General features: G+C 36.5%; 2 protein-coding genes across 2 annotated transcripts; one reads left to right on the top strand and one right to left on the bottom strand.

Moving 5' to 3' along the window:
- The first annotated feature begins 418 nt into the window (after positions 1 to 418).
- LOC132118648 (reelin domain-containing protein 1-like) lies at positions 419 to 4,356 on the top strand. Its single transcript, XM_059528621.1, has 4 exons — positions 419 to 830; positions 1,613 to 1,838; positions 2,466 to 2,590; positions 3,286 to 4,356. The coding sequence occupies exons 1-4, from the start codon at positions 581 to 583 to the stop codon at positions 4,200 to 4,202; spliced, it is 1,518 nt and encodes a 505-aa protein (XP_059384604.1). The 5' UTR covers positions 419 to 580; the 3' UTR covers positions 4,203 to 4,356.
- Positions 4,357 to 5,695: 1,339 nt separating this feature from the next.
- Positions 5,696 to 12,347, bottom strand: LOC132117797 (sodium/bile acid cotransporter 7). The gene is made up of 12 exons (XM_059527107.1): positions 12,160 to 12,347; positions 11,220 to 11,302; positions 11,004 to 11,140; positions 10,536 to 10,611; positions 8,872 to 8,910; positions 8,716 to 8,751; positions 8,518 to 8,601; positions 7,981 to 8,146; positions 7,486 to 7,537; positions 7,288 to 7,361; positions 7,067 to 7,212; positions 5,696 to 6,218 (listed from the first exon to the last, which is right to left on the bottom strand). Exons 1-12 carry the CDS (start codon positions 12,257 to 12,259, stop codon positions 6,201 to 6,203), a joined length of 1,011 nt encoding a protein of 336 aa, XP_059383090.1. The 5' UTR covers positions 12,260 to 12,347; the 3' UTR covers positions 5,696 to 6,200.
- Between the last annotated feature and the right edge of the window lie 4,039 nt (positions 12,348 to 16,386).

Here is a 16,386-nt window from a genome sequence, read left to right as displayed (position 1 = left end):
CAACTAACAGCTGGAATATCTCAAATATATATATATATATATAATATAATGTTCTACCTTTAAATATTTCATGCTTATGGACTGACTGAATGAATCATGACTTTAAATCTCTTAACAAGCCTCTAATATGATATTTGTTTTATATTTTATTGGTTTTAATGAAAGTCATACTGTTATATTTAACCATTTCTTTCTGTCTGAATCTAGAATAGAATATTCTGATATATACATTTAAAAAATAAATATATGATAAAAAATAGTTAATTACAATAGTTAATTAAAATAATAAAATAATAAAATGTATAAATAAAATTTAATAAAATAGTAATGAAGAAATAATAATAATAATAATAAAATGCAGAGGCTTTGATTCACATGGAATTTCTGAACTGTGTGACTTTGAATGCAATGTAAATCGCTTTTAATAACAATATCTGCCAAATGCATTAATATTAATTGTTTTGGAACAAATTCATATTTTTTAACATTAACACAAATATGTGCAATGTAAAAAAATTAGATAGGAATTTAAAATAGCAAAAACAAAGTTGTATATACATCTAATAGCAGTCAAACACTCATGTTCTTAGCAGAAATGATGATGATGATGAAGAAGAAGATGATGCTGATGAAGGCAGTGTGGGCTGCATGTGTGTTTCTGTGTGTGTTTCCCGCCCGTGGAGTGTGTTTCTCTCGTGGGGCGAGCGTCTCATCATGTGTGAACATGAAACCCGGTCACATCAGCTCCTTCCCACAACACACACACACACACCCCACCGTCAGCGTACGCACCAGCCGATCAGTGTACCTGCCACAACACACACTCACAGGTAACACACACCTATAAAGCTGAATTGATATGTGATATGTTCTAACTCCCATTGGTATATTGTTGTAAATAATAATAATAATAATAATAATAAATGTTATTTGTGACATTTATCTTACAATTCTGTTTATTTCTTCTTAAAATTCATAGTGTACTTCTCACAATTCTACATAAATAAAAATTCTCAGAATTGTGTGATATAACCTCAAAATTGCAAGTTACATAGACAGAAGTGCAGGATATAATTGTAAGAAATTGCAATCGTAAGAAAACTGTCCTTTTTTCCTCAGAATTCGACTTTATAACAATTGCAAGTTTATATCTCAATTCTGGGGGGAAGAAAAGTCAGAACTGCGAGAAATAAACTTGCACTTGTGAGAAAACTGAGAATTGCAAGTTCATCGCAAGGTTATTGTGAGAATTGTGAGATATAAACTCCCAATTGTGAGTTATAAAGTCCAATTCTGAGAAAAAATCAAACCTAATTTCTTACAATTATATATTGCAATTCTGACTTTAACTTTCAAAATTGCAAGTTCATATCCCGCAATTCTAAGTTTATAAATTGCAATTGCTTGTTTTTTATGCAATTCTGAGAAAAAAGCACCATATGCGAGATTAAAATTTCCATTTGCAAGAAAAACATCAGAATTGTAAGATAAACATTTGCTCAAAAAAAACCCTTGTTTGTTTTTTATTCATTTGCAGAAATGGGCCTATATGCTATCTGTCTGTCTATCTGTCTGTGTAACTGACTGATAGCTTGTGTGTTGTTCTGCTCAGTAACGGTCCAGAGTTCCCGGGCGTTTATGGGGTTTCTGCTGCAGGCTCGCTCTGTTGTGGAGGACCGTGTGGTCGGCGGTGAGTTCACGCTCCACCCTCCGAGCACACACACGCTGTCCTGCCTCAGTCCAGACGACACCGTCACACACTCGGACAAGATGCTCAAGAGGAACCTGTCCTTCAGCTGGAGAGCCCCGACACACCCCAGCGGAGACCTGCGCTTTTAGTGAGAAAAACACCAGCTACGCTGTAATTCAACTAGCTTAACCAGAACAAAAACAGATTATGTTATAAAATAAAAAGAACTTGCTATAAAAAAAACAGGGCTGTGTTATTAGGCCTCAGTAATCCAGTCTAGACCAGCATAGATTGTATTGATAGTATTGATGTAAGTTGCATGTAAGTTGCATACATGAAGACAACACTCAAATGTGACCCTGGAGCACGAAACCACTCATAAGGGTCAATTTTTGAAATTGATGTACTGTATGGTTTATTAGGATCGGACAATATTTGGCAGTGATACAACTATACAACAACAAATCTGGAATCTGAGAGTGCAAAAAAAATTTAATATTGAGAAATCACCTTAAAAGTTGTCCAAATGAAGTTCTTAGCAATGCATATTAAAAATCAAAAATTAGGTTTTGATATATTTACAGTAGGAAATGTCCTAAATATCTTCATGGAACACGATCTTTACTTAATATCCTAATGATTTTTGGCATAAAAGAAAAATGAATAATTTTGCCCTGTAAAATGTATGTTTGTCTATTGCTACAAATATACCTGTGTTTTACTTTTGTGCTACAGGGTCACAAATGTGACATTTTTATTCTCTTTCTCTTTGCAGCATCACACTGGTTCAGTCCTATTTTGTGTACTGGTCTCGAATCAAATCGGCAGTGGTGCATGATGGGACACGTAGTTCACAGAACACTGACAGCGTTACAGGACAACCAATGGCAAGCAGGACAGGTGATTAAGACCAGCACACGCACACGCAATATACACAAACATAATGAATGGACCTGAATTTGACTTGGGTTAGAAAGAACCTAGCAACCCCTCAGAACAGTGTAGCAAGTTAAAAACAACCCAGAATAACGATAGAAACCACAGAGCAACAAACCACTCTGAACCGTAAGCAACCATCATCGTGGTGGTGAGTTCCACACATTTTAGCAACACTTAAATTTGCTTAAATGCATCAAATCATTAAATCATATTTGGCTCAGGAAATTCTTACGTTTAGATAATATTCAATGCTTTGTTGTTGTTTTTTTGTTCAGCCTCTTTACTGGAAAAAACAGACAAACACACATCCCTGTCTGCACACACTAACACATCTACACACGCCTACACATACTCAACACACAACACACACACAATCACATCTACACACACTAACACACACACCAACACACACTCATCACACAACACACACACGACCCCATCTACACATGTTAACACAAACGCCAACACACACTCAACACACAACACACACATAATCACATCTACACACACTAAGAATTATGCACAACATAACATGGACACCAACACTCATGCAGCACATAACACACACATAATCACATCTACACACACTAACACACACGCCAACACACACTCATCACACAACACACACACAATCACATCTGTACCACATAACACACACACCAACACACAATCGTTAAAAGCACACACCAACACGCAGTCAACACACAACACATACACAACCCCAACTTTTAACACACACACTAACACACAATCGTTAAATGCATCACATAACTTACACATTAACACACACTCAACACACAACACAAACACACACTCAACTCCTAACACACAAACTCCATCTTTTAACACACAAACAATCACACAATCATCAAATGCCACTAAAACACCTCTGTCCTCGTCTACACAGACTTCCCCAAACACATCTTCATCTCAGAGCATCTCAACACTTAACACACCAACACCAAATAACACACACCAAACCTCTGCTAACAACACACACACCGTACCAAATCCACTGTTACAGACTCATGCTTCACTTCAGATGACAATGCAACACACACACACCTACACACCTCCATCACACACTCATAGCACACAGTCCTTCGATGCATCCCTCCATCCCAAACCCTCACCGGCTCTACGACAAGCCGACTTCTTCTCATCCCGGGAGCCCACAGAGCGTGCCATCTCCCTGACCCAGCACAAAAAACACCCATTTGATCTGTTTGGAGATGTTCTCAGTCGCCCAAAACAGGCCAAAGCCCCGTCTGGAGTCCCGGAGAGAGGCATGAAGAGGCCGGAGCACGTGCCCAGGCAGAGTGCACCTGAGCTGGGTCTGCTTCTGGGTCTCTCAGCTGCGCTCGGCATGGCCATCGCTGTGGGGCTCCGGTACCTGCAGAGGAAACACTGTCGCAAACGAACAGCCGTGTCGCTGAACGACCGTAGCCATGACGACAGAGGCATCATGCATGTGCAGGAGTGCGGAGATCTGGTGCAGGTGCGGAAAATACGGCAGAACAGTGTCCTGGTGCTGCAGGCCGAGTATAACCTCATCACACCGAGCGGGAACTGAACACGTGCACGGATATGGTTTATGAAAGAAATCACAAATTAAAAAGTTTGGGGTTGATCAGATTTGTGCATGTTTTTGAATAGAGTTTCTTCTGCTCATTATGGCTGCATTTATTTGATCAAGAATTCAGTTAAAACATTTATATTGTGGAATATCATTACCATTTAAACCATTTCTATTTGAATGTATTTTAAAATGTAATATATCTTTAAAGATTTCTGGCTAGGACATGAACATCCCAGCAACCACCCAGCATACCCTAGCAACTGTATAGAATTACCATAGCAACCACATGGAACACCCTAGTAGTAACTGTGTTGCATTACCTTAGCAACCAGCAGAACACCTGGCAACTGTGTATTATTACCATAGCAACCACCCAGAACACCCTGGCAACTGTGTAGCATTACCTTTGTAACCACCCAGAATTTTCCTTAGCAACCACCCAGAACACCCTGGGAACTGTTTAGCATTACTTTAGTAACCACCCAGAACTTTACTTTAGCAACCACCCAGAACACACTGGCAACTGTGGAGAATCACCTTAGTAACCACCCAGAACACCCTGGCAACTATTTAGCATTACCTTAGCAACCACCCAGAACACCCTGGCAACTGTGAAGCATTACCATAGTAACCACTAGAACACCCTGGCAACTGTTTAGCATTACCTTAGTAACCACCCAGAACTTTACCTTAGCAACCAGCAGAACACCCTGGCAACTGTGTATTATTACCATAGCAACCACCCATAACACCCTGGCAACTGCGTAGCATTACCTTAGTAACCACCCAGAATTTTCCTTAGCAACCACCCAGAACACCCTGGGAACTGTTTAGCATTACCTTAGTAACCACCCAGAACTTTACCTTAGCAACCACCCAGAACACCCTGGCAACTGTGAAGCATCACCTTAGTAACCACCCAGAACACCCTGGCAACTATTTAGCATTACCTTAATAACCACCCAGAACACCCTGGCAACTGTGAAGCATTACCATAGTAACCACTAGAACACCCTGGCAACTGTTTAGCATTACCTTAGTAACCACCCAGAACTTTACCTTAGCAACCACCCAGAACACCCTGGCAACTGTTTAGCATTACCCTAGTAACCACCCAGAACACCGTGGCAACTGTTTAGCGTTTACCTTAGTAACCACCCAGAACTTTACATTAGCAACCACCCAGAACACCCTGGCAACTGTGAAGCATCACCTTAGCAACCCACCCATAACATTACCTTAGATACCAGCCAGAACAGCCGAACAGATTTAAGACAGAGAAGCAGAAAGTGCTTTTGCCTTGTTGAAGAACTACGAGAGCTGTACTTCAGTCTGAATCCTAGTATAAACGCTCTGTTTAAACCACTAATAAGATAGAATAGATACAATCAATAACATCCACTGAAGGTAAATCACGAAAAATGAAAATAATGATTACAAATAAATTTAATAAATACTGATTTATGAATCTGCATTATTGTTTTGTTGTCATTTTTTGCAAACAAACCCTCATTTAGACTGATATTATTAATGACAATCTTTATTGTCTTCAGTAACATGTCAGATGGTGACTACAGCTGACCTTTAATTCATCAAAATAAATGAACAATGAGTCAGTTACACTCTCATCTTTAGTTAAACTTGAAGGATGTTAGCACTGCAACTTCACTTTAGTCTTAACTGCTGTAAAATGAACACACAAAAGACTTCAGAGCTCTTTCTGGATGTCTAAAAAAAAACCAGAGTGCCGTTGAAGTAAGAAAAGATTTTAGACTTCATATACAAATATACATTCATGTATCTGTTTATAAAAGCTCATGAATCGTCTGTCGTCCCTGTTCTGAGGCGGCTGGCCGTCTGAGGTCAAGCAGGTCACGTTAAGGCACGTATACATCCACCTGATCGCGTCTCGTCTGGTTTGGTCTCGTTGATTCTGGTTTGGTTTGGCTCAGCCAGTGTTTCACAGCTTCCAATCGACAGTGTACCGGTAGTTCATATGGGTGTAAGAGTCTGGAAAGGAAGTCAATTAAAGAGTTAAAAAAGCCCCAAATGAACTTTGATCCAGCATACAGTAGCACAGTAATGTATCATCTGACATCTTGTGAAACAGATTTTAAGTTCAAGTTTTTAATGAAAATCTGATATGCATATGCATTGTGAGCACAAACTTACACAATTTAAAATTGAATATTTTGTGTTCATTTTCTCATTCTTGACCTCATTACATTTCCTTGCAGTTCCACAAAATAATAATAATTTCAGATCAGTATCCAGTTTTTTTTTTTAAATCAAGGTTTCCTATCTTGAGTCCACAAGTTGATGAAAATCTAACAATTAAATAAAAATAAAAATATATATAAAATATAATTTAAACTTGATTTGATGTATATAAATTAATTAAAAACATTCTTTTAAATTAATAATGTATTCATTATTAACTAAAATAAAATAAAAACTAAAAAAAAGATTAAAAATGTAATTCACCTGCAAGTTATGTGATTATAAAATGACATCAGAGAACTACAAACATGCAAATATGTTGTTAAATATTAATTTTAAAAAGCATACTTTAAGCACCTATTTTAACATTTTATTCATCCATTATTTAAATTACAGAAAATAGCGTACTTAAAAAAATACATATTTAAAATGGAATAATTAAATGCAGACAATGTCAATAAAAGATGGAAAAATAATTCATTTTTTTCACAAAAACATCTTTGCATCTTACAATTGTGTGATCACTTTTTTACATTCCCACTTAATATTTCACAGAAAGTACTGTTTGGATTTTCTCACACTTGCAGTGTTTTTATATAAACTTGCTTAGGTTTTGTTCAGATCGGTGTGTGTGCTACCTTCTGTCTGCTGCTCATCCATGTTTTAATGGAGGGCAGTAAGATGCTTCCCAGCAGGATCTGAGCGGGATGATAGATCAACAGAGGCACTGATATCAGAGACAGATGCTCGTAACCCTCAAACACGATCTTCAGCATGGGAATACCTACACAAACACACATCAAACATGAGTTTCAGTAACCATTCATATGTGCTTTACTCAGACAGACGTGTGTTTTACCTAAAGTGAGGGATTTATGAGTCGCACAAAACATGATGGCAACCGAATCAGCCGCAGTGAAACCAGAGGATTTCCTGCAAACATCACAAACATAGATTAAGACATGTTATGTGGTCTAGCACACACCACAGAGTAAGAGGATATAGTTTAGTCAACCAAATGAAAGTAAAACCCTAAATTATTAAGCATATTTCTCACCTTGTAGACAAGAAAAATATCAGGGCCATGAAGCTCAACTGAATGGAAAATACTGAAAAATGAGGGTGGGGGGGGGGGGTGAATATTAATGATATACCTTGATAGTCTTACAGCAAATATGTGACCCTGGACCACAAAACAAGTCCTGAATATACATTTTTCAAAACTGAGATGAATAAATAATGTATGGTTTGTTAGGAGGACAATATTTGAGAGATATCGGAGGGTGCAAAATACTCTAAATACTGAGAAAATCCTCTTTAAAGATGTCCAAATGAATTCTTAGCAATGCTAATTACTTATCAAAAATTAAGAAATGTACTAAATATCTCCATGGAACATGATCTTTACTAAATATCCTAATGATTTTTGGCATAAAAGAAAAATCGATGATTTTGACCCATGCAGTGCATTTTTGGATATTGCAACAAATATCCTCGTGCAACTTTGTGCTCCAGAGTCACAGATGTTTCTTGCTCTGAGAACACCACTCACTGATGAAGACGACGATGAGCAGGCTCAGATGGTCCAGCTCTATGTTGGGGTTGGAGAAGGTGTCACAGAAGGTGGTGTAGATGATCATGAGCAGAACCACGCTGCTCACCGTCCCGAACGGAGGCTTCCGGCGGTCCAGACACTCCCTCAAAAACCTCCTGCACACCTACACGCACAAAACATGCTCAATCATCACAGTGCCTTCCTCTTAACTTCACTTCAGCTGTTAAATCATTTAGGACAGAAACATTAACTCTCCTACTCCTTCCTCTTACAGACACTATTTGTCATTTTTAGCATGTAAATGAGATTGTTTCCATTCATGAATTGATTTTCCCCAGAAGGCAGATTTCTGATTTCAGATTTTATTATTGCAGTTTATTTATTGCTTGTCTGTGTCATAGATGAGTCAAAATTAACAAAACATTGGCTTAATTAAGGATTAGAAGTGATTTTTGTACTCTTTTGTTGACATTTGGTAGGTTGCGTGAAATAATGAGCATCAAAACACACAATTTACTAAAACAACTCACTCACCTGTCCGACTATGAGAGGGACAACCACCGTCATGAAGAGCTGCGAGAAGATGGAGGAGAACGGGACAGAAGACGAGGAGCCCAGCTATAAACACACACAAAACAATATATGCTCAGAACAAACCTACACAGAACATTCTTATTGTTCAGCACATTCACAATGACCAGAAATAACCAATAAAAGAGGAGTTATACTCACAAACACCAGCAGCAGAAGAGGAGTGAACACAATCCCCTGGAGACAGGACAGAGAAATGCAACTCTTTCACATTAAGCTTTTATTTCTTTGTTCTTTTGTTGGTCTATTCGTCTCTTTTTTCCTCCCTTTTTAATCTCCCTGTATAATCAGACTTACCAGAAAACTCCCAAATGCAGAATTGAAAATGGCTGCAGCCTGTAACGAAAAAAAAATACATGTTATATACATTAAATACATAAACACATACATACATTTTGTTTTATGTACTATGTGCACATAACATTGTGATTGCCTGGTTGTAGATTTATGATTTGTAGAACAATGTGTGATTATAACAGTATTGTAACAGCATTGCAGGGGTCTATTTGTAAAGTTCTGATGAAATACACTTGATAGTAAAGATGTGATAGTTGTGATCAAGTGTTTCGATATATGAAATATTGGTAAAGTTGTGATTCCTGTGATAGAACTTGTATATAAAACTGTGATGTGTTTGTAAAGTTGTGATTGTTATGATTGAGTGTTTTTTGTGATGGGCATAAGCTTGCAAAATTGTAATCATTGTGATGATAGGCGTTTGTAAATTCTATGGTTTTATTTATTTTTGTACACCAAATGTTGTGATCGTTCTGATGGGAAGTTATGATTTCTATAAATCATTTGTGATTAAAACAGCAATCGTGATTTTGTGGTGAAGTCTATTTGTAAAGTTGCTACCCACATGGAACTGTGTTTTTAAAGTTGCAAGCATGTGAAGATATAATAACTGTAATGAAATGCATTTGTAAAGTTGTGATTCAGGGTTTTTGTAAAGTTGTTACCCATTTGAAGGAATGTATTTGTAAAGTTGTGATAGTTGTGATTGTGTAAAGTTGCTACCACTATGAGGAATGTATTTGTAAAGTTGTGATTGCTGTAATGAAATTTGTTTGTAAAAGTGTGATGCATGTATTTGTAAAGATGTGATTGTTGTGATGGAATGTGTTTGTAAAAATGTGATGAATGTATTTGTAAAGATGTGATTGTTGTGATGGAATGTGTTTGTAAAAATGTGATGAATGTATTCGTAAAGATGTGATTGTTGTGATGGAATGTGTTTGTAAAAATGTGATGAATGTATTTGTAAAGTTGTGATAGTTGTGATTGTGTTAAGTTGCTACCGCTATGAGGAATGTATTTGTAAAGATGTGATTGTTGTAATGAAATGTGTTTGTAAAAATATGATGAATGTATTTGTAAAGTTGTGATGGTTGTGATTGTGTAAAGTTGCTACCATTAAGAGGAATGTATTTATAAAGATGTGATTGCTGTAATGAAATGTGTTTGTAAAATTGTGATGAATGTATCTGTAAATATGTGATTGCTGTAATGAAATGTTTGTAAAATTGTGATGAATTCGTTTGTAAAGATGTAATTGTTGTGATGGAATGTGTTTGTAAAAATGTGATGAATGTATTTGTAAAGTTGTGATAGTTGTGATTGTGTAAAGTTGCTACCACTATGAGTAATGTATTTGTAAAGATGTGATTGTTGTGATGGAATGTGTTTGTAAAAATGTGATGAATGTATCGGTGAAGATGTGATTGCTGTGAAGAATGAGTGTGTATAGTTGCTGCTGTGATGGGTGCAAGCTTGTTGTGACATTGTCACTACTGTTATAAAGATTATTAAAGTTTTATTTCTAAAGGGGATTATTAGTTATTTCATTTTACCAAATGATGTTGTTGCCAACAGTGTGATTATAAAAATGATCATGACTTTTTAGTGAGGTCTGCTTGTAAATCCTTTTCTGATGTATTACGGTTTTATCATTTATTTACCTCATTTCCTCCTACAGCTTTAGTGAGGATGACAGCAGAGGAAACAGGAGGAGGCATACAAGCAACCGTCTGCAACCTGAGAGAGAAAGAGAGAAAAGTTCATAATAATTTACACACATAACTTTGCATTTAAGTCACATTTGTTTCCCCACTGTATTTCCAGACATAATTACCCTATAGTATAATTACCCTGAGTCCCTTCAGGAAATTTCAGTGAATGGTTGTGCTGTAGTGACTCATAATCTTAAATGTTATAAAATCATGAAAGCCTTTTCTGCCTGTGAAAGGCTGTGTGGAGGCCGCAGATGAACACAATGACTCTCTTGCAGGAAAATAACCAAAAGCGCCAACACAGAAGACCTGTGAGGTCCAGTTACACTCAACACAAACCTACCATTCAGCCGAGCGGTGGACAGGTAGAGAGTGAGAATGTGCACGAGGAGGAGGACTGAAAACATGCACACTTACCCTCTGAGAAGCCATTCGTTGATCGCTGTCAGGGCCAGAACTTTGAGAAGGAGCCAAATAGCGATGGGGAAAAATACTAGCGTGAATGTCTGGATGAAGAAATGCAACTTTACGTGCATCAATGCACTTGCTAGCTCCTGAAAACAGAGCAAAATAGACATTTGTTTTTACAAACTATATAAAAAAATTAAATTAAAAAAGCATGCACCATCATACCTCTGTTTTCAAAGACAAGCCACTGTTAAAGAAAATAACAGATACTGCAACATAGGTGATGGTGATCTCTGGCCGAAGAGGACCTGAAAGAGAACAGACTCTAATGATCATTGGGAAATAAAAGCATTATTATGTATGTAAAATGGTATTTCCATGTTTTCAGACGCTAGGATAATGGGACTAGGGTAATATCATGGTAGTTTGGACAGATAAGCATGGTTTTATTCCATTTATCATTGGTGTAAAATATAAATAGCCTACTATCATATATTTATGTATCACGTTATTCAGTATCATATTATAACAATGTACATTGTGATGGTTTTCTATATTAGATATTCATGTTGGAGGAAAACAAACATATTGATGATTTTTGCTGTAACATTCCTGATCAATCAAACTTTCCCATTGAGAAATCTGAATCCAGATCTATCTATCTATCTTTCAAACTTAAAAGCGGTTTAAACAACCAAACACATCTCTATCAAGGCAATACTCAATGTTCTCCCAAAGGCCTCATATAAACAGGAAAAACAGACCGTGAAACAAACGTCTCTCTCCTCGAACAGTATTATTCAGATCCGGGTGTTGCAACGTGTCAAAATAATGACAACTAGTTAGACTTTAAACAACCATCAACCTGTTGCACAAAAAAACCCATCCTATTGAGATCAACTTCACCAAGAACCCATGCATCAAGACTGAGACATCCAATGCATTTGACCCCAACTCACATAATAACTACTTACTAACACTTTAAGTCAATGCACAAACAATAAACTATTGATCACTCCCTTGTTTTGTCATTTTCATGCATATGACTCATACCAATCATTCCCTTATGTTGATCTCGGCAAAATGCTTAATTATCAATGCTCTGCAACTGATTTTAACGTTTTTATAGACATTATCAGTTCAGAAATGTGTCCGGTTTTCTCACCTCCTTTCACTCCCACGGACGGCTCGAGCTTGGCGCACGTGATGACGAGCACTATACCGATGATAAACCATTCTTTACGTACGCGAGCGATCAGACCCATCGCCCATCACACCGACGAGCATCCAAAACCGACGAGCCTCTCTCTTCCGGACACATATGCGTTACCGTAACCACCGGAGTCCGAGCGCAACGCTTTTTGAACATATAAACATGAATATTTATAAGATCCAGATACAAGCCCCGCCCCCTGCTCCAGGATTGGTTAGTGGAATCTTCTTGCTTAAGCAGCCAGCATTTTGAAGTAGCCATAACAACAATAGTACGCTCATAAATATTTAGCCTACTACTGTTGCGTTTAGTAATCAAGCAGAATTGCATGCATTTGTATTTAATATTAATAAGCAATGGATTATGAATATTAAATACACCGTAATGACTCGTATCAGAGCGCACACAGTATGGGAATGCATAGTTGTTTGGTCTCTTAAATCTTTTGACCTAGCCTATATATATATATATATAGGTTCATAGTTAATTTTTACGTGGCATGCAGTTAAACAAGAAAATGTTTTCGCTTTTTCACAAGTACTTTATTTTAAATGTTTTCATTATTTCATTTATATAATGATTAAATTAGTTAAAATCAAAAGCTTTCAGTTCGGGAAATCCAGATGGAAATGTTGAAGAAAAAAAAGAATAAAGTCTTATTTTTGTAATCATCTTTTTAATAAGTGATCACAGAAACCATTCCATACAAAAAAAAATATGAATTTACAGTTCACTGTTTTATCTCTTGACCCTTCATCATTGACTTCTTCGTCATCCTCTTCATCCTCAGTGAGTGAGTGAACATGGACGCACTGAACTCTGGACTGGATCTGGACTGGTCTCCTCAACAGAGAGAGGAAAATCCACAGAGTCACCGTCCATTTCTATGTAACCACTGGCTGTACATTTAAGAAAATATGATAATTACAACTTAAATCTTATTTCGGAAACAATCTCGTGTTAATAAATTAATACCACGTTCTTCAAAGAAGAAGAAAAAAAAACTTACCCCCACAGGGAAAAACAGAAGTCATAAACTTCCAAACAGCAGACAGACAGAAGAAGACAGAAGATGAACCCACGCGTGTGACTGCAGAACATGTAATATTACAGTTGTGTTAGAACTCTGTCTCCATCTAGTGTGTGTTTCACCTTCCTCTATACTGAACCAGCCGCACAGTTATCACATGAAAACTTATAATAACGTGTTACAAAAAAACCCTAAAGTGTTTCTATCTGTTGAATTGACAGATAATCGTGTTATTTTTAATAATTTAAAAGTATTGTAAATAACTGTGGTCCGTTTTTCGTGTATGAGTGATTCATTTAAACAGTCATAAAATCAGAATTCCGCGAAACAAGAGCAAATATCTGAACTCTTATCACTTAACACTGATTATTATATATATAGGCTATAAAACAGAAAACACGCTTCACAACAAAACACAAGACAATCCGTTCAGAACACGCTATAAACGTTTTAATAATAAAAATAAAAATGAAATAATTTAATGACTCACTTGTATTTGCGTTTTGCATGTTCTAAGTGATTGGAGAAATTAAATTCCTTGCCTCGGTTGTATTTCGTCCAGAGCCCTTAGTCAAAACTACTGAAATAACATGCCTCGGTAAAAAAAAGAAAAAAAAAAGAAAAAAAAAACTGGTGTGGTCTGACGTCACGTTACAGGGGCGTAACTTGAAATAGGAAGTGTAACCCCTCAACCCACCTGCTCTTTTCATCAGTGACCACAGAGCACCGAGAGCATCTAGAGAAAGACCAAACGACACTGAGAATTTGATTTTGGTAAAGTTTGTTCTGCTGGTTTTTGTTTATACAATGAAGACTGACTTTCAGAAGCTTCAAAAGCATCATCAGCAAAAAATGAAGGAGCTATTATCTGAAGTGATTGACAGTGCTCTTATTACAGGGGCCTACAATCCCCTGATCATCCTGGAGAAAAGAGCCGTGCTCACAGACATACTGCTGGTTTTGAACCAGTTCAGTGGTTTAGCACACTACAAAAGTAATAAATCAATGCATGGACTTGTAAACTCTGTGTAGATGTTTTGCAGACATCAGCAGTCAGATTGTCCTGCACGTGTTCTTCTGCTCTCGTTTCAAGGTTGTGTGGTTCAGAGAGCCGTCATCATGGTCTTCCTCGTCCTGTTGCTCAACGACATCACCATTGAGAAGAGTGAGATTGTGAAGTGCAGCAGCAGAACTGTATCAGGAGGATGATGGGTTCACCATCTGTAAATACATGATTGTTAGAACAGTAAGTTTGAATGAAGCTTTGTTTCATCTGCTGTTGACTTGTATATGTATTTATTGTGATGCTAACTTTTATACATTCTTTTCATCTTTCAGACATGTTTCTTGTTGTCAGTAAATAAAATATCTGATCCATTCATGTATTAATTGCTTGACTGAAAACTGATGTATTCACATCGAATGCATTTGTTCAACTAGTGTATATTCATGTATAGCTATGTCACGACAGAAAATAAATTTTGCTTCTTTTACTAATGTAATTTTAAGGGGAAATAAAATGTATATAATTATTGGCTGGCATGTATCATTATAATTCTATATTATAGATCAGTGATGGAAGCACTTAACTCCAAACAAAGAAGTAAGCAGCATTTTCTATGGTTTTATTTTTAAAAGATTATATGTTTGCCAGTATTTCATAGTTTGTATGTAAAATTGAAGGATTTAACTTATTATTTAAAGTTTAAAATCAATTTTAGAATCGCAAGTTTTAAATCAGGAGTACTAATAATTTTTTTTAACTACTTCATATGCAGAATATACAGTAATTGAAGTGCTTGAACATATAGCTGACGGAAATATCTCAGATGTTGACTTTATGTGGAGTGATGAGGAAGATGGAGAGGGAAATGCAGATGATGCTCGATCTCCAACAATTGGTGAATGTAGAATTAAAATTAGGGATAGTTAGTTAAGACGTTTCATACAATTAGATGTCGCTAAATGTATTGAATATAATTTTATTGGATATACAGTTTCCACTTGTATGAAGTTGTTTTGTAAGGGACAGTTTTGGTAATAATTTCAGGGGAGGACAGAGATGAGCCAACAGTATACTATAGTAGGGGAAGAACTTGAGATTGAGGCAGAGATAAATCAGATTCAATAAGACAGTGAAGATTATGAGCACGAGGCAGATGTAGAACCAGTACTTGCTGATGATCCTTTACAAATATCACAAAAAAGAGTGATATTCAGTGGCGTCGTCACACCCACTTTAACAACATGGGAAACTCCCACCACTGACCACAACACCACTTTTCCTCCTCAGAATGGACAAACTCGCTATTGTTGAAGAAATAGTCTGAAATACGATATATAAAGTTGCATTTGTGAGAAAAAAAAGTCTCAAAAAAGAATTGTGAGACAAAATAGGTGATGTTAAATGTAAAATAGTTTTAACCTTTTCGCACGTGAAAGAAATAGAGAAGATTTTCAGAGAATGAAAACCTCGCGAGGAGTCAAAGTGAAAGTATATGAAAAAGTTAAATAAAGTGAAACTATTCTCCTGAACCAAACGACCTCAAAACTGTTCAGTGTTTTTAACAAAATAAAGTGCATTTTAAGTTTCAGACATTTAAATAGACATTTTAATAGGCATAGTAACAAATAAATTTTTATTATCTTAAATACACACTGATATATGGAATGCGGTAATAATAATCCTTTCATTTAAAATCTGACGACGCGTTTTATTCCTATACATTGTAAAGTTTAGGCTACTCTGTTTTTCTTCCAGTTACTGACCACTAACGTTAAGGGCCGGGTTTCCCGATAACGATTGATCTTATAGCGCTTAACAGCGTTTTCTACGAGTAATTTTGCGATCGTTCGTTATTGTTTCACGTGCGTTTCCCAACAATGCACGTAAAGCAAAGCTGTAGCTCCTGTGTAGCTCCGTTTATCAAGTGCTGAAATCTCACCGTATAGAATGGCTCCTAAAGACAGACAACTTGGATATAATAACTATAACACAATACAATATTATTACATTATTGTCTATAATATTATACTTTACATAATAATATAATATACTATATATTTAAATATTATGTTAGGTAAAAAATGTTAGCCTGAATGCACTGTAAGTCACTTTGGATACAAGCGTCTGCTCAATGCATAAAATT

This window comes from Carassius carassius, chromosome 37 (genome assembly GCF_963082965.1).
Source record: "Carassius carassius chromosome 37, fCarCar2.1, whole genome shotgun sequence".
NCBI lineage: Eukaryota > Metazoa > Chordata > Actinopteri > Cypriniformes > Cyprinidae > Carassius > Carassius carassius.
Note: the sequence above shows the minus strand (reverse complement) of the source record. Positions and strands in the feature narration are given on the sequence as shown.